At 37.8% G+C, this 27,601-nt stretch overlaps 1 protein-coding gene across 2 annotated transcripts in view; it reads right to left on the bottom strand.

Annotated features, from left to right (window-relative positions):
• Positions 1–27,601, bottom strand: part of SYT1 (synaptotagmin 1) — a 258,525-nt gene that overhangs the window by 99,796 nt on the left and 131,128 nt on the right. Inside the window, exon 3 of one of the 2 annotated variants that reach the window (XM_042815939.1) lies at positions 20,341–20,532. In XM_042815939.1, coding sequence (XP_042671873.1) covers positions 20,341–20,512 — 172 coding nt within the window. In that variant the 5' untranslated portion in view covers positions 20,513–20,532. The remainder of the gene's footprint in view (positions 1–20,340; positions 20,533–27,601) is intronic. The other variant, XM_042815940.1, reaches the window with a different exon arrangement.

Here is a 27,601-nt window from a genome sequence, read left to right as displayed (position 1 = left end):
TTAAAATTTAGCAATGCTGAGAATGGGAACATGAAAACAGTTCTGCCCTCTCATTGTAGCCTATATTCTGAATTATTTCCTACATAATGCCATGATTTCAACATAAGTTAAAAGTGCTGTCAACCATTATAGCTTCCAGTTCAATGAAGGAATTTAATCTAAGCCTCTCAGCTTCCAGAAGGAATGCTCTGACTTTCAGATTAATATGTAAGAATTGGAGAGCTGTGTTACCAAAATTGTATCAGAAGACTTGGCCTTCTTCCATTCCTATTCCTACCCTTACCAACTCCCTTTCCTGAAAAAAAGAGTTACAGGCACCTGTCCTTCAAAGGGGAATTTTCATTTCCCAGTGTTAGGTGGACAGACGAGCCTATCTGCTGTTCTGAGATATGTGCTGAGGGTTTTGGATGGAAGCCCTTTATCTTAATCCCTGCATCTGGCTTGCTGCTGGACAGCCAGCCTGCAAGGCTTTCCGTTGTTGTGAGACCCCTTGACTCCTACCTGTGCTGAGTTTGAAGTCCAACCATGTAATACTGAATACAGACTGCAAGCTGTTCCAAAATATGTCAATATATATTTTTTTCTCTGTATATGACAGAAATAAACAAATCCTCTCTCAGGACCAGAGTCCACCTTTGATTATCTGCACTAGGTGTCAGTTTTGCCTTACAGTGCTCAGATGAAAACCAGACACATTCTAGACACTTACATCCCTTGTGGGAGCTAATTGTACAAGCTCTACTGACAGAAAGAGCATCACCTCCCTCTGTCTCCTTCTGTAGTGTCCTATTGCTACTAAATGTGCTCAGCACAGACTGATCCTACAGGTATGTCCAAGCCAGACTTTTTCCACTAAGTTAAGCATCCCTTTAAGGGCACACTGAATACTCAGTGCTGAAATGTTACCACCTTCTATTCGCTGAAAAGAAAACTGGAAGCTGAACCTTACACTAACTCTGAAAATCAATTATCTGACGTTCTTCTTTGACTTTTACTTCACAAATGGTCATCAGGCTCTGACTCAAGTTTTATATGAAACTTGGATCTTTAGTCCTCTGGACTAACACCATGTTCATTGTTTTTTATCTATGAAATGCTTTCAGAATATTGAGTTGCTAATTCGTATAATCAGAGATAAGTATTATTTTCCTTTTAGAGACAGAAAGCCAAGAGAAGATGGCCTGTGACTCACTCCAGGGGTTACAAAGAATGTCACTAAAATCTGAGAATGGTCAACCTAGCTGCTTGCTCAGAGCATGCTCCTCTGAGATCAGTATATTGCCACTTAAGTAATATTCTGTTCCAGTATTTATAGTCAACCTTAGCAGCTGCTTTACATGGGCACATTTTCTTATTGCTATTTAACCACCTGTGCATCCCTTTCTTGCTCAAACGTGCATTCTTCTTGTTAGAATCATTTAATTAAAAGCCATGTTTTCTCACCAGTTTAATTTCATTGCTAGTGATCAAAGGAGACGAATGATTATCAAATCTTAAAATTAAAAGTACATAGCAGAGTTCTTGCTTATGTCCCTATTTAAATACAATTGAATCTGCAGTGATTAATCTGAAGCTTGCCCAAAACAGAGCAACAAAAATTGAAAAAAGTATGCAGACACTAAACATAGGAAAATAATCTCCACTGGAATTAGAAGTCAGAGTAAAAAAATAATTTTGCTGAAATCAGTGACTGCAATTCTGGTGACTTCTACCCAACAAGGATTCTGCCCCAACTTCCCAGTTTCTCTTGCTAGTTTCTATCATAAGCTAAAGAAACAGCTGTGCTCTTTCTTGGTAATAAAAAGTTTGCAATAGCTAATTGAAAATTCTTTCAAACCTATAGCATCACCAGTAATGAACGATTAATCCTCTGTCTCCTTAGGACTGAGTTAAGCTCAGAATAGAAAGGGAAAGGCAGCAAAAGAAAATGGGCTCTGTGAAGGATGAAGAAATAAAAATGAAAAGATCATAAAGAAAACAAACATTAAGGGTAAAAGAGCAATCAATAAAGTCCAAAGCTCACAAGATTGTCTTGGAAAATAAGTACTGTAAAGGAATTCAAATAAGTACAAATGGAATTCACAGAAAGATTTAAGAGTAAATTAATTTTCCACTGCAATTTCCTTCTCTTCCCTTGCATGATTTTCTCTTAGGCTACTTTGCTTTCTGTACCTGGTTCCACGTAACAATAGCAACACAAGTTATATATGCTCTTCATGGTGATTAGTCCAGCAAGCAAGCAGTTAAGTAAATGGTTAAAACACTTAAGTGAATGCAAATAAGATGGTGGTTTGTTATTGGCTGAAAGTGCCTCAAAACAGACTAATAGTGATATACAGATGCAACTTTGCATCTGTAGTCTAATTAAAACTAATCTAATTAAAAATGGTGCATCTGTAAAGCAGCTTGAGCACTGCAGATAACACGCAGAATTCCTTTTATAGTTGGAAAAAGCTTCCAAGTGGCAGTGTCTGCCATTCCACTTTATTTGGAACCACTTTAATAGCAGGTGAATAATCAACAAATAAATTCTATGTAGCCTGATTGGAACTGTTCATTCACAGAAGCAGAAGCAGTGATAATGTACCCACAGATGCATTACTACAGCAACGGAAGCTACACTGACAGGGGGAAGTAATGGCCTTTCATTAGACAAAATGATACAGCTTCAAAAAAGAAAAAAGCTTCAAGCCGTAAGACATCCTTCAACCTTGCTCACTAAGGCAGAACTCAAGTACAAAAAGACACTTCTGCGGATATGTAACATTACTGGTATAAGTCGTCCACAGCAAAATCAGGCATGATCAAAACTTTGCCTTATCAAGAGATTTATTTCAAAATATTCTTACAGTGGAATCGCTTGTTTTCCCAGGCAAATAAACATTCGATGGACTCTGTATTCAGTATGAAAACTTAATGTTCACAACTGAAGTTCTGTCGTAAGCAACTTTAGCGCTGAGAATTAAAATGGCCATGAGACAGTAAAATAATGCATCCAACTCTCCACTCAGGACATGTTCTATGGGTTCTGACAGTAATACACGAGAATAAATTCCAATATTTTATCTTTCACCCACAAAATCCATTACAAAACTTTGTTAGAAAATCCTCCCACAGAATGATCTTCCTGATTCCATGTATCTTCCATGGAGGAGCTTTGCAGCAGCTTCAATGAGAAGCATGAGCAACGCATTCTCCAAACAGTCTAACTTAGAGCTCTTCAAGGGTGAGATACAAGGGCTTAATCTTGCTTAAGCTAAGCAAGACACAAGCCATGTTCTTCCTTCTCTCATGACAGCGCCTTAATGCCTACCCTTATTTCATAATAAAATGGGTGACAACACTATCAGCATTTCCCTTTCCTTCTTTGCCAGTTCCACTAGAGTTCCAAGAATGAAAACACAATCTTCAAGTAAAAGAGCAATAGAGAAAATAGATGAATCCCATACTGAAAATTGGGTCTGTTATTTGAAAAATGTACACAGAGGATTGTATTATCAAAGGGAAATAAAAATGATGAAAAATTCTGAGAATTGTCCCATTAAAATAATTCTCCTTGCTGTCTGATGTTTCTGGAGAAGTAGAGCATGAGTCCTTTCGATTGTAAGTAGTTCAAGTAATTTCAGCAAAACCATGATGAACAATGTTTGTAGGATGAGGCCTTAAGGTGAATTTACTAATAACATAGGAAAAAAGCACTGGATATTTTGATGGCATTACTTTAGCCTAGGTAAGATACGTGAGTTATTCATAGAAAAGGGTTATTCTGGTAAGTCACAACTAATTTTCGAAACAAATGTCAGCCTGAAATTGCTTATCAGTCACTTCATGGTATTTTTCTGTATGCCGGTTTGAAATTTACTCCATTGTAGAAACAAGCAAAAGGCATCTTCTGTAATTCAAAATCTACTTTAATGTGAGGTTTATGCACTGCATGGGCTGTCACAGAGGCCCCTGCACCAGAATGAATATGCCCACATGTGAACATGTGCACTGGTGGTTAAAGCATTGTGCACTACAATAAAAAGACTGAGGGTAACAGGGACTTCAAAAAAACCTGTGTTTTCCTTCTTTTAAATATGTAACATAAAGAAAAGTTTGAATGGAAAAGCACTTTATGTGAGGGGAATTTTATTCTGGTCTGCATTTTCTGAATGTTATATTTTATCTAGGTATCATATATTTACTTAAAAAATGAGAAATAGACTGTAAAGTATATATTGGTATTTTTACACCATAATTTGATTTCAGTGCAATTTGTAGCTTTTAGAGTTGGTACAAACATATGGCTATAAATGCAGTTCATCAAGGACTTTGCATTGACTTATTTTACTCTTCAATATTTATTATTTTGTTTACTCATTAGTTGTTATTTATTTATTGCTTGTGCATTCTTAGTTATTTATTATCTTTATTATCTATCTTGCATCTTTTTGTATTACTATTCTCCTATGCTAGCTTAATACGTAATATCCATAACACAAACTACTTCTATTACTACTATTAGTACTGCAAGCTCAGTCACTTGAGAATTTTCTTTAAATCAGCACAGACACCTTAAATGTAAAATGGTAACTTATATATCACAAAAAGCTGATACAAGATACAACAAGATGTAAATTAGTTTTAAAAACAGCACAGTATATCCAGTGCAAAGTTTCTAACATCTTGCTGTATTTTCAAGGGCAAAAGAAAGTAGCAAAATCAGTATTAATTTGTTCAACTCTCTCAGAAACAAATCTGTGATTATTTCCTTCACTTTCTGATCACTGATGCCGGCACATCACTCTGCAGCACAGCAAAATTAGGACTGACTTGGTAAAAACTCAAATGGGGTTTCCAGGAACTAAGAGATAAGCAGCTCATTCTCAATGTCAGTTTAAGTGTTTCTGATCAGACTTGTCACAAACTCCCAGATCTGCTCGGTAGTAAGGAGCCTGTCCTTGAGCTGAACAGCTTCAGAGTCATGGCTACGTGCAGGAACAACATACTCTCTGAGAAGTGCAGTTGGCAGAAGTAAAAGTGGGCTTTTCAATTATATTTTTATGGTGAAATGGTCCTTCAATAAGGATAAAATTTTTGTCTCCATTGCTGCCAAATTAGTGAGGTTATAAGGTAACATTTTTGTACTATGACTAGCATTCAATCCATCCTAAATCATAAATAACGTACATTCACACTGCTCTCTCAGGAGACTCTACTAAAGCCAAAGCGCATACTTATATTTATTCAGGCACATCATGGTAGAGGTGACACTTGATAAAAACGTAAGTCCTTCCCTGGAGCAGAGCTAAATGCCATTTAGTTCACTGCTGATGGCTCAGAAATCAGACATCTCGACAATGGTTTCCCCAAATCCAACCACTGAAAAGTTAAAAATACTGATACAACTAAGCCCTGTTTAACGTCTCTCCACATAGTCAGTCAATATACTGTAATCATAACCAATATGTTAGACAATATATTGATTGATAGCTCTTTTATCCTGTTATGAAATTGGTTTCTGACAGGCATATCCCTTTCAAGTGGCTAGTAGTGACTTAACTGACTCATATGCCTTCAAGGTAAGTCAGATCATGCCAAAAAAAACGTTATAGAAGACAGCACTTGAACCAGTTTTCCTTTGGCATCTCTCTAAACATTTATCCTGGCTTGTCTCTTAATTTTGGTTCTCATCTGAGGTCTTTGCTGACTCCTGTTAACATTTCAGGGCCATACATAACACACTTTTCAGACTCTGCTTCCAAAATGTTTTTTGTCCAACCAGTAGTATAGTTAATGGCAGCTGGAAAACACTTGAGCAGGGATATGAGATTTCCAGCTCATGGGTCAGTGGAAGAATATGCCCAACATATATTAATGAGGTAAGGAACAACCACTATCAGGAGCTTTGTTAGTCCTGTGCAAAAAACTCAGCTAGTCCTGCCCTCATTCTTCTGCCATTATGACAAGAAAAACTGTGTATTTTATAGTACATTAGCCCCGACGTTACTAAAAAATAAAGCATCCATATTCAGTCATCTGCTTTGATGGAAAGCTGAATGATTTTTACTCTCATAGCATGCTTTATGTGAAATAGAGAGAAAAGTAGAGAGAGATTGATTTATATTTATTCCTTTTCTTCAGAAGTACCCTGTGGCAGACAGCCTGCAGAACAGAGCAGGGACTTGCACTGGCAGGGAGCCTTATGTCTCTCCAAGCCATATGTCAAAAAAAGTTTCACAGACCCTAACTTTTTTTCTATCCTCAAGTAGATACAGAGCCAGCTGTATTCTCCTAAAGTCTTAGCACTGCAGAACTGTTTCTTTCCAGAGAGGTAGGAGGCCAAAATGAGAGGAGAAGGTGGTGTCTGATGAGGGAACCAGCAGAAAGTAAGGAAAAGAAGCAGATGAAAGCCGGTGAGAAGAATTGCAGCTGTTTAGTCACAAATTTGTTATTATTTACTCTCAGATCACAGATGTGATCTCATGTGCTTGCAAGCCATACATCTTGCCAACATAATCTGCAATAGCAGCTCTGATAGTATCAAATCTATTGATACGGAGATTGTGAAGAAATATAATTCCACTAATGGTCGTGTGTCTGGTGGAAGCAAATGTTGCAGCTTCTTGAAGAAGAAATTTATAATTTTTCATTTTTATTTTATTAAATTGGAAAAATCAGTTTTAAGTTCACCTAGCATCAGGACAGGAACACAAATATTCATTTACGAGGTCATCATTCTCCACTCCTCCGATGGCAGTACAATGGTGCAAAACCTTATTTTTCTTGTCTCATTAATATTGTGGGAAAGCAAACAATATCAGCACTGCTTTACTAGATCAAGTAGTTGAATGCTTCAGTCTGACAGTGGCTCCCAACCATCATTCTGACAATACCTCATGAGTAACAAACTGCTGTAACTCAACATCCTTACCATCTGGGATAGGCTCACTGAGTTTGGGAACTGAACAATAAGGCTAACAACAGTATTTCACTTATTTCAGTCCTGTGTTAAGGTATGTCTATTACAGCTTGTCTTCACCTCTTAAAAAGCAAACTAAAACAAAACCAATTTTGAAACAGAGTGGCATTATCAGATTTGCTAATCTATTAAGTGATCAATCTCACCATGCATGACTGTGATCCAATGTATGTTCCTAGCATTTCATAGTTCTCAATTTCCTGATACAGGGAGAAAAGATTAAAGCAGCCTACCAAAACTGAGAATGATCCATAGTAATGCTGGCAGTCCTATACTTTGTTTTGCAAGGAATGAATGGCTGGGGTTCAGCCACTGCAAAGAGTTTTTTGAACCCTTTGATAATCTGATGCTGACTTTCAGATGTTTCTCAGCATCAACTCTGAAGGGAGGGAAAATTTAGTGAAGCATCACATCCACTGCTTGCTTATTGCCACAGACACTCCAATACTCTCAGTGAACAGCTGAGAAACTCAGCTCAGTGAAAGTCAGTGAAGTTCATGGATAACTTAGACCAAGAAGAAAGCTAAACAACATCATCTGCCAGAATCCTGGGCACCTCTCAGACATAGAAAGCAGCACCATAGTGGGCTGCTTTCCCCAAGTCAGTGATGCTGAGGAAAGTGGTGAGAATACTGGTGAACTGCTGTGCTTTGGAGGAAGCATAAAACCAGTGTTCTGAGCTTTTGTGGAGATGAGAGATCTCCTGGGATTTTCCTAAAAGGATTGTAATGCCTTATGGCCCTATCCAACTCTCATTAAACTAAATGGAAAGAACCTCAATCACTTCTGTGGAAATTGGATGTTTGCAAGGTTGGCCCAAATCCCAAGTGAGATAATTACATCCTTCCAACAGTTTCCAATGTAAAATTTCAGTGTCCCCCCCACCAACGTTCTCAACTGATCAATTAAACTTTTTCTAAATGCTGTCTTTTTTTGGTCAACAATAAAGAAAATGTGTGTCGTGGTAGTAAGCAATGTGACAAAACGGGGTACAACTCTCAGCAAGCAGCCTACTAAACTGAAGTCGGAGAAAAACAAATTAAGCTGATATTATGAAAACACAAAATTTGTTGCAACCACTGCACATATGTGTAGTACACATCTCTAAAATTTCACTAGTTATAAACTTTTAAAATAAACATAGCTGAAGTAAAATTGATGTATTTTAAAGTACAAACACACATAGCAATTCATTAGATAAACTGCAGCATGTGTTAGAAATGTATTTACAGTCTTGATCCTCCATACCACTACACCATTTGCATGTAAGAAATTTAATTCAGTGGACTGTTTGGGAGCTTAAAGGTACATATCTAAATAATGGATCAAACCCTTTGAAATTGTGCAATCTGCTGTGTATCATTTCAGTACCTCAGCTCAGCCTACATACGCAGACTATACTTGCAGACTACATCAAGTGAGAAGGTACTACTGTTACCTTTTCTGTTATTTAGAGGAGTGGAGTATGTCAGTCAAGAAAATGACTTGAAAACTAGAAAAGACATGTTCACCAGCTTGCACTCTACGTCTACTGCAGGGTTCAGCTAGCTGCTATGCCATCAGGGATTTGATATCACAAATTATTTTACTTAACACTGACTCAGTTGACGGGCTTGTTTGCTTTTAAGGAGGATATATTTTCCGTTCTTTTTGTTCCTACCAGGAATTACCAGGTAAATATTCAGTTCACCGGAATGAAAGTGCTTTATGTCATTATCGTTATAAAACCATACTAGTTTTCTTATTTTAGGTGGCAGTGGGAGGCAGTAGTAATGTTGGACGACCCATGTACTATGCAGAATCATATCACAATCGTCAGAAGTTGCTTAACAAAAACAAGCTGTTGCAAAGCAAGGATTTTGCACAGCTTAAACAATTTGGTTAATGCACTAACTGAATAAAAGAAAAATTTCTGTAAATAGTTTCCCTCTTCTGTCTCTATACACCTATATTTACATCAAAAAGCAGTATCTGCAAGTATTTTCGTACCATATAACCACAGTTAGATAAATGCATGGCTATTGCAGAATAGCAGCCAATGAAGAGATATTTGACATTTTTTCATGCTACTTTATCATCATGGCTGTTATGCGCTTAGTTCAGATAATGTTAAGCTTTCTTTTTTGCCCTCTGTTCTTGACCCCGCTTCCCCTCTCAGTACTGTTTTCCTTCATCTTGAGCACCTTGCTGTCCTAAGACTTAAAACCATTAATAAATATTTCAAGAGGCAAGATGGTTTAGAAATTGGTATTCTGGAACAGATTCATATGAAGTGATTACCATCACAGAGTTGCAATCTAAAATGCTACGCTAGACTGAAATTTATGAATAGTAAGCTTGCCTTATCTTCCTCCGTCCTCCTTGCTTTGCCCATGCTGCAAGTAAATCTGCACCCATGGCATAATAGCAGTAAACAACTGGCTCCTGGACCAAGACCTGATATTTCAGCTCAGAGTATGTATTTGCTGAAAATTGGATACTGAGAAACCATGACAAAATAGATGTTTTTCAAGGGAATGCAAGGTTTGAAACCTAAAGAAGAAATAACTCTGAATACTCTATTAGTAAGCCAATTGCTTGTGCTAATTTTTTTAAGTGAGTTCTGTAGGAGAAAATTGTTTATAAATTTATAGATGAAATAAAGCAGAAAGAAAACAGACAATTCAATGAATTCTGGCAAGGAGGGACCATAACATTTTTTTAAAGAAAGGAATAATTTTTAAATCAATTTTGTTGATGAAGAATGTATTACTTCTCTATAAACTGTTTTCAGTTTAAAAAATCTGATGCCTATCCTAATCCTGGAAGTTTTCTGCCTGCTGAGAACAGCCACATGACGGATAGACCTGACTCAGCTCTAGGGGTGAAAACATCCTGTGTGGAAATGACTTTCAGTTCTACTTGCAGCTCACCAGCTTTAGGATATTCCTTTTATCTTCCTCATCAAGGAACTGCCATCCCTTCTCTATGATGACAAACAAATGGTTTGTGTAGGTGCTTCAAACTAACAAGATAGGAACTGAGAGCAAAAGCTGAAGAATATTAGCCTATAACATCTGAGTTCCTGCGTTCCTGAGACTGAAGGGGATCAAGCTGGAAAACTAACTTGGGTCTGCCTTTTCTACAGCAATAGCTAGAAAACAGACACAGGATTCAAGGGATCTGACTGTTTAGCTTAGTGCAGGACGCTTGTTTAAGAGTAGGGAGCCTTAAATACTCAGTGTTATTTCACAGCAAAATGTGTATACTATCCTTCAGCCAGGTCTCTGGTCCTGCAAGACCCCACGCTCTTCATTGGATTAAGTACTCACAGAAGAGAGTGAACCTAATGTTCTCAAAGTGAGATAAAACGGGTCTGTAAGTTTTCAGGCTGTGAATCCACCTGTAATAAAAGCCTAGAGCTCTTCCTGGATGTCAAAGTCTGTCAGAGCAGTATGGTTTCAAGTATATCTCCTTCCAGCTCTTCCTTTTGGGTAAGCTGGGCCTCCTGTTGCCGAGTTGTTCTCAAGAGAAGAAAAGCATTTATCTTGAAGGTGTGAACCTGATTCCCAGATAACCCGTCTCTTGAAACTTCACCCCAACCATTTCTGGCGCTCCTTTCAAGTGGGCCGAAATACCTTTTCCATTCAAAAGAACAAACCTCGTCTTTCATTTTGGTGGCTCTCACTGCAGTAGAGAGACAGTGCCAGCTACAGTACTGAAACATGCCCCAGATGATATAGGGGCTGTGAGCAAATTAGGGAGCTCTTGCTGAAGTTGATAATTAAGATTAGAGGCAGATTCAGAAACCTGCACAGGAGTAGGCAGATGGCTGGCTCAGCTGCCAGCTGGAGCTCAGCCTTCCTGAGGCAGCTGCTCAAGTTCAGCAGCACAGGCTCCTTTTCTGGAGTCACAGAAAAGTCTACCCATACCAAGAGCTGCCTGAAGATTTGAGGCCATCTCCACGGACAGTGCAAACTGTCCGTGTGTTCTGGAAGCAGTAGACACTATCTCATATAGTTCAATTCAAGATTTTGCTTGAAACACAAGCAGGCCTAAAAAGATTAAAAGAATGACAGAATTATAGAATCATAGAATCCTCAGAGTTGGAAGGGACCTTTAAAGAATGCAGGAAAGGATGCCCTACGCACCTACAGCATTCCTGCAAGCTCCTGCTGATTGTCAGTGGCTTCATATTTTACCCACCTTGGTGATGCGGGCTTGATATCTTAAACACTTCATATATCAGTAAAGATATTTTTGTCTCTTTAAAAAAGTTTACTTCAGAAAACACGTATCAACCAAAGTAAGTAGGATGTTAAATATTTATAATCCCTCTGAAGACTTCAGTTCAGATAATTCTCAGCAGCAAACCCAGTACAAAGCAGAATTATTAACTACAACAACAAAGGATGACATTTTATTGTTAATCTGTGCCAATTTACAACAGTGCCTCAAAATAACAGAGGCTTCATTATCTGCTTACGGTTTCTATAAAATGCACTAGAATACCTTGTACCTTCCTATAATGCCTAAGCACTAGTCACAGAGCTAAGGATGGAATATCAATCTTAACAGTAATTCCTGTATTTTCATTGCCCTTTTATACCATGTATTTTTAAAGCAAATCTATTAAACGTAGTCCCAAGTGCTTTTTTCCTTTTATGAAGTACACTGCTGAGAAGCAATTTTTAAATGTAAAGTGGAGAACAATTGTTCCATGAACAATTATGGAGCATTTTCAGAACAAAATTACAAACTGAATTGTAACAGATAATGGGTAATTTCTGTAGACACTTCATCTGCAGGTAAGTTAGAGAAAGACTAGCAAGTATTGTGTTTATGTATGTAAACATAATTTTACTGCACACTTTTCCTCACACAAAATAATGAAACTTTAAGATACATTCCCAGTACTGAAAGGAAGCCAGTAACTATGTTCAGTTTTCTGCTTGTAAATTGAATTCTCCACTCAATTTATAGGGCACTGCACAACTTGACATATCTATAGTGCAATAAAATCACAGGATTCTGAGTCCTTCTAACATATAAAATAATAATCACAGTGATGGGCTACAGGAGACCCTTGGGGGTATTCTGCACCCCTTGTTAAAAATTGGGTAAACCAAAGGTAGGTGCTCACCTCAGTTGCTATTTTAGATGACTTTTATCCCCATGGATATAAAAGTTAATCTGTAAAGCTAAGGAGGGGTTTGTTTTCTTATATTTTGCTGAATGCTCTCAGCAACATGTATTTTACAAGGGAACTTGCTTCTCCTTCTCTCAGATTACACAACTCAAAACCAACTGCAATTTCTGAAAATGATGTTTCAGACACGTCATCAATAATGAACAATTCTGTTTGACATTGAGGTTATGTACCCTTTACACCTCTGTTTAGCAGGCAGCATTTCCTCTCAAACAGGACAGTTATGTTCTCAAGGTGCTGCACATGGGTTTAGTGTGCTATAGGTCCCCCTGTGCTGGGGATGAAGCTGGTACTCAAGGTCAGGCTGCAGCAGTTTGCTCGTGTCCCTCATGACAGAACTGACCATTACGATACCAGCAGAGTGCAACGCAACAGGATCTCAGACCACACACTGCTCCTTGCACACAGAGATTTTCATCCATGTTCTTCTTCATCAGATCTTCAGTTCTGCCTCTCCACCCCCTCAGCAACTATTAAAATAGCTTGATTTGAAAGCTGTATTTCCAGGACTCCTAATTTCAGGCATTCAAAACATGTCAGGCCCTAAGAGTAAAAAATAGTATTCTCCCATCTTTAATTTCTAACGTAACAAAGTTGAATTGTTTTTTCCTTGCCTCATGATTTTTGTGCCTTCTGGATTCATGTGGGCAGTGTTCTCAAGCTTCTCTCTACCTTTAGGTGGTCTACACAGTTTTTTAATGCAGGAGAATTTTGAAGTAGTCATGTAATCACTGAACTCTGGGGCCGAGGGGTTCATGGAGAAATCGAAGTAATCTGAGATTTGCACTTAAATTGCTATATTTAGAAGTACAGATTTTTCTCTTCTACTCTTGTACTGTAATACCTCTTTCTTGTACCTGATCTGTGTTCCAAAATAAATCTTTATTTATAATTCGCCAGTGTAAAGCTGCATGCATTTCCTTGGCATGATCAACTGTTGATGATTTGATGACAGGAAAAAAACAAGAAGACTTGAATTTATGCCTTCCAGATTCCTCCAGCACTGTTCTTTAGATTTGTCTGAAGACAAAAAATCTTCTCTTTATTTTTTCTGAAAACTCTCCTGACATGTCCACTTTGGCAAGACACCTAGCAGAATTTGCCAACGTCAGGCTGCACCTAAGCTGAGTGCCCTGCTTGATGTAGCAACATATGCACTGGTGTACACATATGCATATGTAAATAGACATATATGTACAAGCGGTAATAAAAAATAACAGAATCACAGAATTGTAGGGGTTGGAAGGGACCTCTAGAGATCATTTGAGTCCTATTTTGTTTTGTTGACTCACAGTGTCAGAGGTTGGTGGTATGGCAGTAGAAGTTGAACCTTCCCACCAATATTCCATAACGTTTTGCTGCCGGGTGACAGATGGCAGCAGAGGGGCAGTCTGACAGAATGGCATCTGACATGGAGGTGTGAATAAAGCAAAGGTACGGCACTGAATTCCTCCATGCAGAAAAAACTGTCACCCACTAACATTTACTGACACTTGTTGAACATTTATGCAGAAAAGAACTTACTATTTATATTTTAAATATTATTATTTTAATTGTTATTATATTGATACTTTTTTTCCTAGGAAGATCTTAGGCCCTGCCTCACATTGGTATGGAAATCATAACTATTTGCTATGGCAATGCAAATAATAGTTATTACTGAGAATTTCAGTCTCATTTTTGGTATTTGCCTTTTTCAATCCAAGTTTGAAATCAGAAAGCACTCTATTAGCACCATTTTGCTTCTTTTCTATGAGCTTAGGAAAAAAACCTGCCCTCTCATCATTGACACCTGTGTTCGAGAAATTATTACAAGAAGCAGTGAAATGAATAGCCTGAATTTATTTTCTTCAAATGATCAATCTAGGAGCTTCATAAAAATTAATTTTCAGCAAAACTCCATGCACAAAACCATTAATTTTCTAATGACAGACAAAAGTCAGTGATATCTCCACCTTGAATCTTGATGCGAAAGAGGAATGAAAAACTAGAAAATTAATTTGGTTGCCATTTAAAGGGGATAGTAAGAACTCTTGATGCAACTGCAGCTGGTCACTCAAGATGGGCAAAAAGCAGAGATCAGTAGGAAAAAGAAATGGAGGTGTGTTTAGGATGATTTTGAAGGCAGTAACTTTAAGCTAAATGGATAAGCATATATATCAATAATTATTTTACTCTGCTGATTAACCTAAATATATATACAAGTCTGTATTTTAGATTATTAAGCTATTATTTAGAATTAACCCAGCCTTCAGTCTTACAGTTATTTTTACGTTTCTATTAATTTCCTCTACAGCCTCCAGTCCCATCTTGTTTTGAGAGCTCTTCACAAACCCAAGGAGAGGTAAACAAAACTTTCTCTGCACAGCTGCAAACAGAGTGTGAGACAAGTCTGAACAGAACGCCATTTTTCAGCCTGAATCATCATATCGCTTCGAGCTCCCAGTTTGGGGGACTATCAGTCCCTTATGCACAATAAATCAAATTTAGGAGTTTTGAGGCCAAATGGAGCTTCGAGCCAGCCAAATATTTCAGAATATAGTTGGTATAGAAATGTAGCTTTTTATCCAATTACTATGTAGGACACAGTAACTTCCTATTAAAGAGGTAATAATAGTATCCTGCATTGAAGGCATTCAGATATTGCAGCTATTCAGGATTATACCAGAAACATGAACAGAGTGTTATTATTAGTCAGACACTTGCTGGGATTTTATTGGTAGAGTTTTTGCTCTTTTATTTACCTCATTGGCAGAACAAGGTCTTCTGTTCATATAGGAATGTATTTCTAGGAAGTACATCAAGATTGCTTTGATTTCGCAAAGATGCTCGTTGAGTAAATTAACATTGATTAATATTAAGTTTTATCTTCATACGGTTTCTAACAGTACCTTGACATTTAAAGCATGCACTCAAAAGCTGTTGCTGTTTTGCATTCCTGTAATCTTGAAAAACCCAGAACTAAATTTTTCTAAGTATATGGCAGTTATTTTTTTTGTTGTCCATAGAGAATGGCCCAGATGGAAGGGCAGAGAGGGGGAGGAAAGAAATAGCTGATGTATATGATATAGGCTTTTAAGTGTAGGTACCACTTTCATAGAATCACTAAATGATAGAATACACTAAGTTGGAAGGAGCCCATAGGAATCACCAAGTCCAACTCCGGGCTCCACACAGGACCACCCAAAATTGAACCGTATTTCTGAGAGAGCTGACTAAATGCTCATTGAACCTTAAGGCCATGCCCATCTGTCTCCAACCCCCAGCTGCAATCTCCTGACAGCTCCATGCCGTTCCCTGTCGCTGTCACACGCAGCAGAGCTCAGCGCTGCCCCTCCGCTCCCTGCGAGGAGCTGCAGCTGCCATCAGGCCTCCCCTCAGCTCCTCTGCTCTGGGCTGAACCAACCAAGGAACCCAGCTGCTCCTCTTACCTCACGCCCTCTATGGCGTTCACCATCATCATAGCCCTTTTTTGGAAACTCTCCTTATGTTTCACGTCTTTCTTATTTTTTAGCTGCTTTGTTTTTCTCCCCCCTGTTTAAGGCATCAGAATGGTACGTTTAAAATGAAAAAATGTAAAAGCTGAGATGGTATCTTTTTTCTGATTAACAGCTTAAGAATTCAGCTGATTAAAGGCAAACTGGGATGAAAAATATAAGAACCAATGAAGATAGAGTGAAGACAGAATGACTTTCATACCCAGTGCAGTTCAAAAACAACTGTACTGTGATTATGCAAATCAGCCACTCACGAAAATGCAGAGATTTACATAACGGAGAACAAAATTCTTCACAGTTATGCCTCAGTAACCTTACAGGATTCTTGCACTTTAATTGTGTGACTCACTGTAAGAAAATGATTCCACTCTCTTTATTCAGAGTGAAATATACGTTAGGAAATCACCATTTTGTATGATTTGTGTGTTTTTGGAAGCCTACCCTCTCCTGCCACAAAATGTGATGTATGTGCTTCTTTAAAGAGAAAGAAATAAATGCAAAGCTAGGATTTCTGCTTGTATCAATCAAAAATTTAACTGGGTTTACATATTGCATCACTGTTCTTGTATCAAATGTATATTGATACAAATGGTCCCTTCCTTCTACTTGGAACTTCTATTTCCTCATTTCATTAAATTCAACATTTTTTGATAAAATAACTCTTTGCTGGTGCTTATATCAGGGAGGAAACATCAGTGTCATTTAAACTGCATAGACTCTATAGTGTCTATGTTTTGTAGATAAAAATCTTAAAAGGAATCATATTTTTAGTTAGATAAATATGTCTAGCCTACTTAATTTGTGACATTTATGTGCTCTATAAAACATTATTTTTGAAAGATGACTGTCCTATTACAAGCCACATGGAAGGGGCAGTTATTTATTCAGCTGGGTATACTTTGTTGTACCTTTATTTTTGTCATCACCGTTATTGGATTGTTTTGTTGTTGTTGGTTTTTTTTTTTGTGTGTGTGTATAGAAACATGACTTGACATTACAGAATTTCCTTGGAAATCCAGAAAGAGAAGACTATAAATTAGACCCTACTACAGCCGGGCTTTTCATGGCTGTAGGTTGATTGCAGGTGAGCTTTCTCACAATATGGCTACATTATATCTTGCAACATTAGACATCCATTAAATCGTGATGGCTTATTTTTCATCTTTAAACATCTTAGGCAAAGGCTAAAACTAGAACTAAAACATGTAATTATTTCTTTCTTGCATACTGACAAAAAAGAAGTGGAAAAACGTCCTCTCAAGATAACCAGCAAGCTTTGAAAGACTCCCTTGTCAAGTAGGGATGAACACAAAACCTTTGGAAGATTTTAATGAGAAACTATAGGAGATAAAAAACAAGCTGGTCCATACTTGTCTCCCATTGGCAAATATAAGAGAATTGCTGACCATCGCACTTCTCTACTAAGTCTCAGACTCAATTTCAGGTATCCAGTCTGAATCTACCAGAAAAAATACTGCTCCAAAGTCTTCCACATGCCAGGAGTGTTCTTAGACCCAAGTATCCACACTATACCAAAAAGGCTGGTACACCGTTTTTCTACTTCTTTTCTCTCTCACATGGCAAAAAATTGACAGAAAGACCCTCCAAAAATGAACTTGTTGGAATGAATTTATTTTCTGCTCTGAGAGATTCTAAAAAAATTTTGCAACCAGCTGGAAGAAGGAAGGTCTGATCATTTTTCTACCAAAATGAATTCTTCAGCTTTGTAACTGGCTAACAGCACCTCACTGAAAACTTCCTACTGACATAAAAAGAAAAAAATGGTAAGGAAATGTTATAATTTTCCGATAGGAAATTGAAGCGTCCTCTTCTCCCACAGATCCAAGAGCTGCTTGTATCATCATGAAAATAATGCCTCCTATTTTATTATGTTTGCCCACGATATCAGAAGTGAATGATGGTATGGCAGTAGAGGCTGAACTTTCCTGCCACTACTCTGTTACGTGTTGTTGCCGTGTGACAGATGGCAGCAAAGGGGCAGTCTGACAGTATGGCATCTGACATGGAAGTGCACATGAAGCAAAAGTGTGGCCCAGTTCTTCCACGTAAAAAAAAAAGGCACCCACTCACAGTCCTTGACACTTGCTGAACATTTGTGGAGACTGAAGAGTGGATATGAGCACAGTGAAGCAGTAGATGTTGCGTTTCAGCACTGGCAACAGTGACAGTGGGTCATCTCCAGTGGTAAAGATTTTTATGACCATGGCATGCAAGTTCTTGTTCATTGCTGGGTAATATGCAGAGCTAATGGTGGTGACTATGTTGAGAAGTAGTGTTTTATAGCTGAGAATGTGCTCTATCAAATAGTGTTATAGTGCTTTTTGCATCTGTGGTAATTCCCACGGAAATAAACAGAAAGCATTACTTTCGGAGTGACCTACTTACATTAAAAGTTGCACAGACAGCCATGACCATATTTATTCCTTGAATTATTCGTTTAAACAAAAACTATGTTTAAAATAAAAAAGGTTTTTTTTTTTTTTTTTTTTTTGTCTTTGAGGAATTAAAAGTAATAATCTCAAAACCAGAAGACATTAGTACCAAAAGCAGTGCAGGGTAACTGCTGAAGCAACATTATTACTGAAGGAAAAAGGAAGAAGCACAAAAACTAAGAGACAATAGGAGATACTTCGATAGTCTTAAGTTTGAAAGACTTTGTGCTTGTGTTTCAAGACTTGGTGAAAACTTTAAGACACTGTTCTGTCAAAAAAATGAGTTTCTTACAGCTAGGTGGGGAAAACTAATAAGAGAAGTTATTACAATTACAAGTGATCAAGCTAGTCATTTACCACTATCTGGAAGAATGATCGAACAAAGGCAGCTATTTTGGATTAATTCTTCTCAGCTATGGTAGGATTACCAACAACCTCCATAGCTCTCTAAAGAAGCAGATTCCCTTTTAGTTTAACGTTACATTCAGAGTACTTCTCCATATTAGGAAAAGAAAGATGCAACACGTTCTGTTTGCACTCTTAGCAGAAGGCACCATATTTTATAATTGCTAAAATGTATTTCATCATACAGTTGTCTTATGGCATAGTACACTTTCTTCTGAAAATAATTCAGTCACATGAAAGCAAGTTATTTCTTTGCATAAAAAAAGAAAAGAAGATTTCTTTGGAAAGATTCTCAAAATGAGTTTCCATTTGTTTTCATTGTTATTTTAAAAAAGAAGGTAGCAGTGCATTCAGAATTCCTTTATTTTCCTAGCACATTTCCAGTTGTCCATATACTGGGATCAAAGCTTACAAAATAAAATAATAGTTGCATAGAAGTGTAATTCACCTTGTTTATATAGAATGGGAAGCTGCAAATTAAAAGAATATGGCTCAAATGCTGACCATTTCTCCCTCAGTGTCTCATTTTTTTTTTCTTTTTTAATTCTAGCAGTTTTGTTTCTCCCATGATATCTTCGAGCAGTTTCATTTCAGTATGGTCTGCACTGGATTGTGCGGATTACCAAACTAATGACATATGGACTTCTTACCACTATAACACATCTACTCCTGCAAGTGAGAATTTTGAGCGATAGAGCAAAGCTGTTTGTTATCAATTCTGCAAAAACTGCATCTGCCAGATTGCCAAGACCCATCTCAGAGATTAAAAAAATAAAAAAGATTAATATTCCAATTTGTTTCCCATCTTTATCATTCATGCAGCATTTCCGTACACAAATGGTAATGTTCTAAAAATGAAAAATACTTGAAAATATTTTGCATTTACATTACTCTGAAGTTAAAATTATTAGAGATTCAATTTCTCTGTATTGCCTGCTATGGAAACACAGACACACATAAAGTTTAACCTCCATTTATAGAAAAGTGCCAACATTATCTGCTTGTATGATTTGGTTAAAAAAAGAAATTCTAACTTACATAAAATGATATGGAAAGTGCTGAGTTAGTTGCACATTTAACGCACATTAATGTGTGTACTAAAATATACCACACAGGTTCAAGCAGACTAATTATCATGAACAGCAGAAAGCTAATAAATATATAAACCAATGACTCAACTCTGAATCAACAATTTCTAGCAAAGACCGAAAGAACACTAATGACTTGAAACCTATTGACTTGATGGAAATATGAATTGGTACTTCTAAAATATCCAGCATAGGTCTAAGAACTCCTGCCAACAAAGTTCAATGACAGATCTCAAAGAATGACATTTTCATAGAGCTATCTCCTTGTTGGAAAGCCATTCTTTTCCCCTCCATTTCTAAATTTTCTAATCTCCAAAGGTACGCAGTACCTTTATTTTTACAAGACTTAAGAAGTAGGGTTGAATTTGGCTTTCAGGTGGTATGCATACACCATTTGGAATAAACACAAAACCATAAGTGTTACTGGTAGGAAATACTTTGCTCCTTGGCCCCATTACCACTGTGAAGTCCTCTGGCCTGTCCAGTTTCAATGACCCAGCAGTAATTTATCAGTAAAAGTTGCAAAGATGATCTGATATATCAAGAATAGTCTGAAATCCCATACGAGTTTGTCTCAGTATTTTCCACTACAATTAATTCTGAGGAGCTCGCTAAACTGAATTTATCTTCTGATTATTTTAGCTTGACTTGAAAACATGTAGTACATTCTCTAAATAAACATCAGGACATTTCTGTTAAACCTAATCTGCCAGCAGAAGCTTTTAATCAGTCAAGTTTTACTCACATGGAATTTTGTTCAGTTCATTCATGAACTTCTCTTTTAACTTAGAAAATGCATCTTCTTTTCCTCCCCCTCCTCCAGGAGCGGCTGGCTCGGTGACATTGCTTGGAGGAACTGCTGCTACTGTGGTCGCTGGCGGGGCTGCCAGGGCCTCATGATGACTTTCACTCACCATTGTAACCCCTGTGGAAGCTGCTGTTGGAAAAACAACATAAAAAACAACAAACAAAGAACATGTTTACATCATGAAAACAAGAGCAACAGCAAACTGAGAACATGTTTACATTATGAAAAAGGATCTCATATCAATCAAAGACAAAATAGGCAGGATATCGCTTGGTGCTCATGCTTACTGAGTAAATATGACCGTGTCAACGCACTGCTTCGTGTTCTTCATACAGTATTTATTAGAACAGAGAGAAAAGTCTCTTGCAGGGTTAATTTCAGCCAGAATCGTTTTAGTGCTTAGTGTTCCTCTTCAATCACATTGAATTCTGAACTGCTGAAATTGAAAACTCAGAATTCTTATAAAACTCACACAGATTTACCTTTTGCTCTTCAATTCTGAAAGTAAAGGCACAAAGGGTAATTAGTGCTCCCTCTGTGCAGATTTCACAATGATTTACAGAATTACTTACCTAGGAGAGTTACAGAAGTGCAAATTACAGCCAGAGTTTCAATATCAAACAAATGAAGTGATAAGGATGTAGTAAAAACACTTCATACCTCCCTGCCAAAGTAATATGCTATTGTTTTATACTTAAGCAAGTTGTATATTAAACAAGAATTGATTTGCATCCATTTTTATCTTTATTTATTGAAGGCAATTTTCCTTCCAGTTACTATGTGTGACATTTGCTACTGACAATATTCTGTTAAATTATTCACATGTCTCATTGGCGTATTTATGAAGCTATGACATCTGTGGGGTATCTAAATGCAGCCATAGTGAAGAATCTGAAAGGCTGTCACAAGCACGACACATTGCCATATTTTTCATTTAATGGGCATTTTGCAAAACCTCTGCTTGAGCTTATGGTATGAAGCAAAGAATTTGGGGCCAGTGGGGTGAAGGTGATTACACAGTGCAACTTAAGTACTATCAGAAGATTGGCTGAAATGTTTACATTGGATTGAACACATTGTTCTGAATTTCTGCTGCTTCCTAAATAGCACTAATCTGACTAATCATGCTTTGTTATTCTTCAGAAAACCAGAGGGAGAAAGAGTTTGAAAGATAACAAACACTCATTATTGCTCTGAGTGCACAATTGCTCTCAGTCCCAAAAGAAACTTGGCCTTGGACCTTCTGCTGAGAAATTCAAACATCATGCAGAAAAGGCAACACATCAAAATTAAAGGGGCATAGGAGCATCTGACTGCATGCAACATGATAGACTGTGAACTTTCCTGCCCTACGTCACCACTTTCATAGACGCTGCTAAGTGTAACACTATAATATGATGGAAAGAGCAGAAATAACAGTGGGGTAGCAAAATCCTACACTGCAGCAAGTGAGGATATGCCTAAATGCAGCAGCTGTAGACGCTGAAACAAAGAATCTGCTTCTCCTGGGAAGGCCTCAACTAGGCAAGCATCTCCAGTAGGATATCCTTGCCTCCACTGCCAACCCTTAAATGAGGTCTGGGAAGGAGCGGATCTTGGCTCCACTCTCTCCAGACACTGAGGTGCAGTGTGTACATCAGAGCTCCCCTGGTTGACCCTGCCTTCCCGTCAGGTTCTCAGTCACTGTTTCAAGCCATGACTTAGCATTTCTGATATGTTGAAAGCGCTCAAATCACTAGATCCAAATGAGGATTGGCTTTTTGTCCTTCAGCTTTTCTTGTGTAAGCCCTCAGTTAGGAAGATTCAGTGTGTGCCCAACTGCAGGCCGACAAACCTGTGGAAATCACCTGTCATTACACAGGGGTCTGCACATAAGTGTATTCTGGAACAGAAATCATCCTTCAACACACCATCTGAGTAAAAAGGTGTTTACTAAATAGAGGATTGGCCTTGTTCTGAAGAAGCAATTTGATGGATATTTTGCAGCAATTTTATTGAGGCAGCGCTGAATGAAGCAGTATTCCCTGCCTGCCCATTGCTTCTGCCTTTGTCCTCACAGTCTCTAGCCTAATATAAAATCATGTTGATGTTGACAAAGTACGTGTATGTGAGATAGCTACATAAATATTTCATACACATGCGGTCTTATCTATTTGCCTGTAACAACATGGAAGCAGTTTGCTATCTAAAGCAGACCAAAGCTGATGGAAAGATTCCAGTTAATATCCATGAACTTTGGCTCAAGCTTGATGTCTGTGAAGATTTCCCCCCTTGCCTCTCACAATAACTATTGAGAAAAACATGTAGTGCATAATTTGTGTAGTACAGAATTACGTGCCAGCTCTTTCAGGCTAGGAGACTTTTTCCATATGCTCTGATGAATGCCAAATACTATGAAGCAAAACACGCAGAGCCATCAGCTGTAAACATTAATGCTGTTTTATATTATAGCATTTTGTCAGTGAATGTCAGTTACATCAGAAGAAAAGTTGTATGATATATCATAATTAAATCAAAATTAAATTGCTTAATTATAATATATTGGTTAATTATTTCAGGCCTGGCAGTCGACTATTTTATTTTATAACGGAAGACACAATTTGCAGTGATGACTTTCAGCTAATTAAAAATTAAGGCAAATGTAATTTATTTGCTTCTAGTTTTGGAGCTGTATTTTGAAAATATATAAAAAGAATAAATTTGAAGTGCTACATTTATTAAAAAAAAAAAAGGAAAAAGTAACAAACTACTGTATTTTTCTGATCTCCAGGAACAATCCTCAGCAGAGCCCTAGTGCAGATAGAGGTTACTACATCTAATGAGGCATGCACAAATGCTTTGAGACTTGCTACAGAGCCTTTGACCTTTACACGCCAATGACACTGTCCTGATATTTTAAATAGGTGTGAAGAGGCTGAAGAAGCATCTCCTCCCTGAAAAAGCTGTCTGCAGGAAAGAATTTTCTGAAGAGCACATGCTCACACCCTCACAGAGATAACATCTGATAGCTTCTATTATTGTAATGCTGCAGCTTCCCACCATAATGGTATAAACAGTCATATTATTAGAGACTGCAGAGTACTGGATAATTAGATTTAAATTGGCCTTTTACAAGAAAAAAAAAGAGGTTACTTTAGTGCTGCAGTGCATTGCTAAAGGTAAAGATCTACAAAAGATGAGCAGATTATCTGCCATTTACGAAATGGCAGTTGCAAGCAAAAATTTCTTATAGGTTAAAAAATGGAAAGTCATAGAATTCAATTATGCTTCTAGTGTGGTGTTCACTACTGTGATGATACTGCCAGTCATGAAACAATACGTGTTGCATGTGTAACATGCAGTCATAAGGAAGAGCACATTTATGGTCATAAGTAAAATACCTATTTCTTTTACATGCTTCTATAAAACGCAACACATAGTCCCTGCGCATGCTGATTCTTTGGTATACACTGCCCATCCTCAGTAGTGCCATAAAATCCTTATGAAACAATTGTGAAGCAAACGAACAAACAAACCAAACCCCTGAAAAAACACATAGAACACGTGGAAGTAATGCCTGTCATTTCTATACAGACATAGGCAAGTGTTGACTGAAAATGCATACATGGTGATTTAAAGCCTTGAGGAAGTCGGGGATTTAGAACCCTACTGTTCCCTAGGCAAGAAAAATCCTGACAAAAATGACTATCAACTCCAAAGCCTACAGAATTTCTACATCATTTCCTCTGAAAAAGAAGGATCTGAATAATTTACAAATGCACCCTGGAGATTCACAGAAAGGAATATATTTTCTTATGGAGGTACAAAGTACTGGCTGACTGCCTCTGCATTCTGGTATGGAACGTGCTGGTGAGAAACTTGTTGGAAGACACGTCTTGAGAGAGGAGTAAAGAAGAGAGTCAGACTTCAGATGTGGCTGATTACAGAGCATGAAGTAGCCTCAGAAAAACTTGTGTTCCAGGGGCAACAACTTCTCTTTGCAAACATTCAGGCCTGTCTGAAGTGGGACGTGCTCCACCTGGAAGGACTAATCCCAGGGGAAACTGATACCTGTTTTAAATGGTTTATGAAAAATAATCTGAATAATGATGTGACAGCATTAATGAGAGAGATATGGAATGTTCACACTGATTCCTGTGAAATTCTTCAGGATATGGAGTGAAAGCAGAACAGTGTACCATCTTGAGCAGGCTCCTCAGGGCAGTGGTCACAGCACCAGACCCACTGAAGTTCAAAAATTATTTGAACAATGCTGTCAGAAACGGTTTAAATTTTGTGTGGTCCTGTGTTGTACTTGATTTATCCTTGTGCGTACCTTCCAATCTGTGATATTCTAGGATTCTGTGATCTTCTGCCAAATAATGGAGACTTTTATACTTGAATTAAAAAAAAAAAAAAGAATGGGGAGAAGGGAAACGACAGCAAAGAGAGTTTGTATGGTTCCTATGTGGTTAACTGACAGCACATACACCTCAGCAGATATCGAAGGATTTAGTGCATACTTAATCCCATGGACAGAAATTTTCTGCATGGTGTATTTCAGTCAATATAATTTTGCTTACTTCTTCCCTTACTTGCTGAATACAAACAGGATACAGTGAGATGGTGAGTAGGTCAGACATCCCACGCTGACCAGAGGAGGTATCATGAGGTATTAGAGACTGTCCTTTTACTTTATTGCTGCTCAGATTTTTCTGCCATAATAAAAATTGAAATTATACAAATGTAGCGTTGCAGTGAGTAACTGTGTAAATTCTCAGAGGTAACTGTCACCATTTATTCAATGCATATTGCTGTAGCTGTAACAGCTGCAGTCACTGTACGTCCATTAGCATGCAAAGCTGTAAACTGGCATCTAGACTGCTAAGTGGTATTTCCTGCGCACCTTCATCTTTTCAGCATCCCAGTAGTTACATAAAACTTGGAATGTGATCGTGTTATCTGAGAAAAAAAAAATCACACAGAAATATCACTCATATTATTGTGTTATTTTTGTTTGCAGCTGCCATGCACTGAGAGGAAGAAATGATTGGCTTTCAACGGTACTATGGCCAGGTAAGTACCAGAGAAAGATTTGACACCACAGTGAAAATTTACCCTACTCCATTAGACTGTTTTAATGAAATTAATTCATCATTAAGAAGATGGGAACATTACTAGAATGTCTAAAGATATCTACAATAAACGATCTCTTCCTAGATTGAAGTATTCTGGGATGTTAATAATACATTTTATACTCATTCATTTTCTTACTAATGAAATATGCTATCTTTCTAGCTTCAGTAATAGACATTTATTTTTAAAGACAAGCTCAGAAAAGAGCCTTTCTTGGCTTTTTCTAACGATGGTTCTGTAACTACATTTTCAGAAGAATGGAAAGTCAAAGTAAAGATGACATATCAAAACAGCCTTTTTTCCACTACCACAGAGGCTTACAGTGCAATCCATGTTTAGTACTGCTCAGGCCTAACTTGTCATGGGAATAAAAGGTTTGATGAAGAACTTGGGTGGGATAATTCAGGTGCCCCCCCCCCCCATGCCGCTCTGGATGCACAAGTACGGCCCCAGCAACTGCTCTTCTACACCTCAAGCTGCCTCTCTGCTTCTCTTTGAGTAGAGAAGAAACATTTCTACCGGTGCCATATGTAAAACATGAGTCCAGCTGAAACTTTCTAGATCCCAGTTGTGCATTAGCTCTGTAAAACTGTTTTCTAATGCTCACTGCTAATATCACATCAACACTTTTGTTGTCCTGACTGAAAAAGCATGACAAATCACCTAAATCTCTCCTACATTCCATGGCTACTTTATTGCTGAGGTTTAGAAATGTTGATGTGAGCGGAGTCCTGCCACTGTGGAGCAGGACAAAGGAACACAGTGTTGTAGATAGGAAGCATCCAGGAGGTGGTTGGTCACTGTGGAGGAAGACATGGCACACACAGAGGGGGGACCTCTGAGCACAAGTTTGAGCAACTCTGAGAGTGGCAGAAGACATCAGAAGACATACCAAGACAGGCAGCAGCACTGCAACTCCAACATAGAAGAGCTTGGCAGAAATGCTTCATGACAGTTCACCAAAACTGTTAGTTGAGGGAGCCAACAACTGGTACTCTGGGTTATCTACAGCACAGTCCTGGAGCACGCAACAAATCTTCCCCTTATTGAGCATGAGTTCAGTATCAGTCTTCCAAATTTCCTTAAAATAGCAACAAATACTTTAGAGTAACAGATGAAAGAAAGTAACTTAATATCCAAATAAAAGCGTTTTCTTTTTTGTAGGCTTCTAGGAGTTTTGCTCCTCTGCTCAGACATCGATTTAGTTATTATCTGAGGCGCTTCTGGCAGTGTAGCTGTCCAGAAGTTTTGTGTGTGTAGATATGAATTTCACCTGTAGAACTTCTAACAGCCACACAAAGCAATCATGTCTGCACATTAGGGGATAAGAAGCACCTGAAAAGTCAGGAGAAAATGAAAACTGGTAAGATTTCCTGGCTAATATTCGTACTGAAAGTCTGTTACCTTAGCATGGCTTGAATCCAAACAATATCCCTACCTTTAGGTATTCTTCTTAACCTGATTCACTTTTTATTTGCTTTATAATTAAGCATATATGTAGGATAGGCATAAAATTGTCCACAGTTGCCCATAATAATGAACATAAATATTTTATTTAACTGAAATGATTAAAAAGTATGATTTCATCTCCAAGCATGTTTCAAAGCTAACCATATAATGTCACATGAAATTATCTGCACAGTGGAAAACAGTATTTTATAAGAAGCATGGACACTGACAATTGCAGTGAGACAAACTCCACACTACATGGCCAAATATATGTTCTTCTCCCTCAGCTTCCTGATTACCCATTATTAAATAAGGTGGAACTGTTCAATGTACAGGGCTCCAAAATCTCTCATGCTGCAGAGTCCATGCAGGGGAAATGTTGCCTCCTGCAGAATAGTAGTCTGATGTAATCTGTGAACAGCTAATCACTGTGTGCTTTGCAGTACCAAGCAATGCAGAATGGTATTTTCATTTTTAACTTTTAACTGTTGATAAGATTTCTGTTAATTTAAGTGATAATAGTGAGGCAAATGCTAATTATTTTCCAGCTAAAAGCCGTAATTTTTTTACTGTGCTGCAAAGTTGCATTCCTTGATGCTGGAGCCAGAAAAGCCACAGCAGCTCACAAAGAAAT

Source organism: Centrocercus urophasianus, unplaced genomic scaffold (assembly GCF_019232065.1).
Source record: "Centrocercus urophasianus isolate 14NV4802_14NV808 unplaced genomic scaffold, USGS_Curo_1.0 seq_15, whole genome shotgun sequence".
In the NCBI taxonomy this organism is placed as follows: Eukaryota; Metazoa; Chordata; class Aves; order Galliformes; family Phasianidae; genus Centrocercus; species Centrocercus urophasianus.
Note: the sequence above shows the minus strand (reverse complement) of the source record. Positions and strands in the feature narration are given on the sequence as shown.